The sequence below is a fragment of the Lucilia sericata genome, unplaced genomic scaffold (assembly GCF_015586225.1).
Source record: "Lucilia sericata isolate MDLA Ls3-8-SP2 unplaced genomic scaffold, ASM1558622v1 Contig000138F_arrow, whole genome shotgun sequence".
Classification (NCBI taxonomy): Eukaryota; Metazoa; Arthropoda; class Insecta; order Diptera; family Calliphoridae; genus Lucilia; species Lucilia sericata.
This window is the reverse complement of record NW_023994170.1, coordinates 465,546-468,956: the sequence shown is the minus strand read 5'-3', so window position 1 is coordinate 468,956 and position 3,411 is coordinate 465,546. Positions and strand designations below refer to the sequence as shown.

Sequence of the window (3,411 nt, the reverse complement as noted above, 5' to 3'; positions counted from 1 at the left end):
TTTTGAATTTTCTATAAAATTTAACCTAGAAACATGAAATTAAGCAAGTAGAGCCCGGAGTAAATGAGAATCTATAAAAGGGGACTTATTGGTACTTTATCGTACTTCGGCTGGTACTTTTTGAGTTTTCTATTAAATTGAACCTAGAAACATGTAATTAAGCACGTGGAGCTCGGAGTAAGTGAGAACATATAAAAGGAGACTTTTTGGTACTTTTCTTTAACTGGTACTTTTTGAATTTTCTATAATATTGAACTTTTTAACATGAAAGTAAATAAAAGAGGTCTTTTGGTACTTTTTCGTACTTCAACTGGTACTATTTGAGTTTTCTAAAATATTGAATATATAAACTTAAAATTAAACACTCAGTGTCCTGATTGAACGAAAATTTAAGAAGGAGACTTTCTGGTTCTTTTTTGTAATTTTACTAATACTTTTCGAATTTTCTACAATATTGAACCTAAAAACATAAAATTGGATACGCATCTTCCTGATTGTATCAAAATCTGTATGAGAGAAATTTCGGGTTGAAAATTAAACATGCATTATCCTGATTAAATGAAAATCTATAAAAAGTCATTGTCTGGTACTTTTACGTTCTTCAACTGTTTTTTTTTTTTTTTTTTTTCATTTTCTGTAATATTGACACTAGAATCATAAAATCAAACTTATTAAAAGAGGACTTTCATAGATTTTAAATATTGAACCTAGAAACAAGTATATTTATTTTAATATTTATTTTATTCAATTACGGTGAGGGTAGCGAAGCACACTAGGTATAGCTAGTACATACATATAAATATGAAGACTTCACCTTATTTTGTTCCGAATTACTTTTGGCGTTGGTCAAGTTCTGTATTAAAATCAGTTTAGAGTATTGATTAATTCTTATTTGTTGGGTAATATTAATTACGAAACAGAATTGGTAATTTAAAAATAATTTGTCATAAATGATATTCAAAATAAATTAAATTCATCACATACATAATTATATTTTATGATCCAGAATTTGTGTTAAATTTTTCATAAAATTTAATAAAAAATTTCAAGTTTTTTCTTTACTAAAATGTACATATTGAAACAATGGTAAATCGTTCAAATCGCTGTTCAAATGTGTTAACCGCATCTAGGTAAGGAATTAATCAAAGTGCAATCTAAGAGAGGAAACGATATAAATTTGACATTTAATATTGCAGAACATCTAGTTGCACGGATTATATATATCACTGCTGCCCAAGAAGTTGCATTAATACGTGTTGTCGAGATCAGTGTGAATTTATAAACAATCGAACTTATACAACTTTAAGAAAAATTTGTCACAAAATCTTTAAGGACTACAATCGTTCTCAGTGCCGTGAAAAATATACGGTATTTGATGGTGGCAATAGTATCAATGTCAGAATACACCGATCAGGTTCTCGTGGTCAGTAATTTCTATTAATTTATTTTATATAAACTACAATATCTTGTCATTTTTGGTTTAGACGATGGAAATAATAAAGATCAGAGATATGAAAAATCTAGTGAAGATCGTTACCGATTACATAGTATAAAGAAAGATGGTGTTGGTCAGGAGTCCAGAGGAGACAAACTTTTTGTAAGGAAGGAAGGGAAAGATGAAGAGAAATTTAATTTTGATGTCAATGTATCTAATCGTGAAAAGACGATGAGAAGTAAGAGTAAAGAAGCTGGGGAAGAAGTAATAGACTATTACGATAAAAGAAATCAAAAATGGAAAAGTAGCAAGCGTAGGGAGAGGGAAAGCAACGGGTACGATGAAAATGATCCTGGCAAAACATTGAAAGGAAGAGAAAAGTTTTTTCATGGAATTGGTAAAAAAGGCAACAGAAATAATGTTCCCGATATCAATGATAGAACCAAAGAAGATTTCATAAATAAAAAGAAGGAACAATCCTCGAGAGTTAACAGTGGCAATTTCAGAGATGATAGTGAATCAGATGAAAACTACAATGAAAAAGAAAGGTTTGGAAACCGTGATAGCAAAAAGAAAGAAAAGAACAGTAGAAATCTAAAGAAAGGAGAACCAACTTATAAAGAACGTGAGTTAAGCCCATCTGAAATGGATAATACAAAAACTAAAAAGGGGAAGAATAAATATAAGAAAGATAAAGATGGAGCAGATATTGGAAGTGATGATGCATATACTAAAAAAAGAACATACGGAAAGGGAAATACAAATAAATATATACAAGATAGAGATGGTGCTGAAATTGGTAGTGATGGAGAATATACTCAAAAGAGAACATACGGAAAGGGAAATAAAAATAAATATAAGAAAAATAAAGATGGTGCGTATATAGATAATGATGATGATTATACTCATAAGAGAGCATACGGAAAGGGAAATAAAGATGGCAATTTCGAAAATACTACAAGAAATGTGAGTAAACGGAGTTCGAGAAAATCAAAAAGTCATAATAAAAATCGCAAAACATCAAGAAATGTCAGGCAAGATAAATATCGCAAGTCCCAAGATTTCGATGATATTAATAAGCCCAAAGGAAAGAATTATCGTATTGTTACTAATTTACATGCTAAAGTTCGACGAGGAGACAATATTGGTCTTAATAATGAATCGAATTTTAATCAAATAAGAAAGTTGCAAGGATTAATGTTTAAAAAAACGGAATCTCTTCAATATAGATATACCAAACCATCACGAGCTGATGAAGTTAAAGCATGTGACTATTTACGAGCACTCATGGAACAGCGTGATTTATGGTAATTATAAAAATTATTATATATTATTTTTTCCTTTATTATGTATCTCCTTTTCATAGTAGTCAGTTGACTTGCCCTCAACATTCAAATCAATTTGGCCCCCATATATGCATTTCCCAGACATGTAATTCAAGTTGTTGCGCAAAAACTGTTATTTCATGCTTTTCGGAATCTTGCAAATGTTAAAATATTTAATTTTTTGTTACTTTCCATTAAATGTCATTGTTTCGGATTTTAACAGATCAAATTAAAAAAGAAAATAAAGTAAAACAAAAAATTTTCCGAATTTATTGATTTTAATGAACTTTTGATATCGCAAGTGAAGAAAGAACATTTATCGGGTCAAACCGTGACTATTTTCCGATTTTTTTTTAAATAATTTGTGTTTAACAACAATTCAAAACAAGTTAGATAATACTGTGCAACAGTAATTTTCACACATAAAAAATCTACATGTACAAGAAACTGTGGACCATTTGTATTAACTCTGTGTACTCGTCTTTTTATAATAAGCTCTTGTGAACATGTAAAAAGTAGTTAAAGTTTAAAGGATAAACATTTGAATCAATGTTTATTGGGATTGGTATTTGGAGCTATGTTATCACTGTAAGTTTGTCCAAATATTTATGTGAATTTTTCAACATGCCATTTTTCAAAGCTTTTAATATT

General features: G+C 29.3%; 1 protein-coding gene across 2 annotated transcripts; it reads left to right on the top strand.

The window, feature by feature from the left end:
- Positions 1–948: 948 nt before the first annotated feature.
- LOC119601038 (uncharacterized protein PF11_0207-like) lies at positions 949–2,975 on the top strand. Of its 2 annotated transcripts, none has more exons than XM_037951723.1 (4): positions 949–1,130; positions 1,197–1,423; positions 1,485–2,742; positions 2,805–2,975. In XM_037951723.1, exons 1-4 carry the CDS (start codon positions 1,084–1,086, stop codon positions 2,926–2,928), a joined length of 1,656 nt encoding a protein of 551 aa, XP_037807651.1. In that variant the 5' UTR covers positions 949–1,083; the 3' UTR covers positions 2,929–2,975. The 2 variants fall into 2 exon arrangements, with proteins under 2 accessions (XP_037807651.1, XP_037807650.1); XM_037951722.1 differs by having other exon boundaries at positions 2,802–2,975.
- Positions 2,976–3,411: the final 436 nt, after the last annotated feature.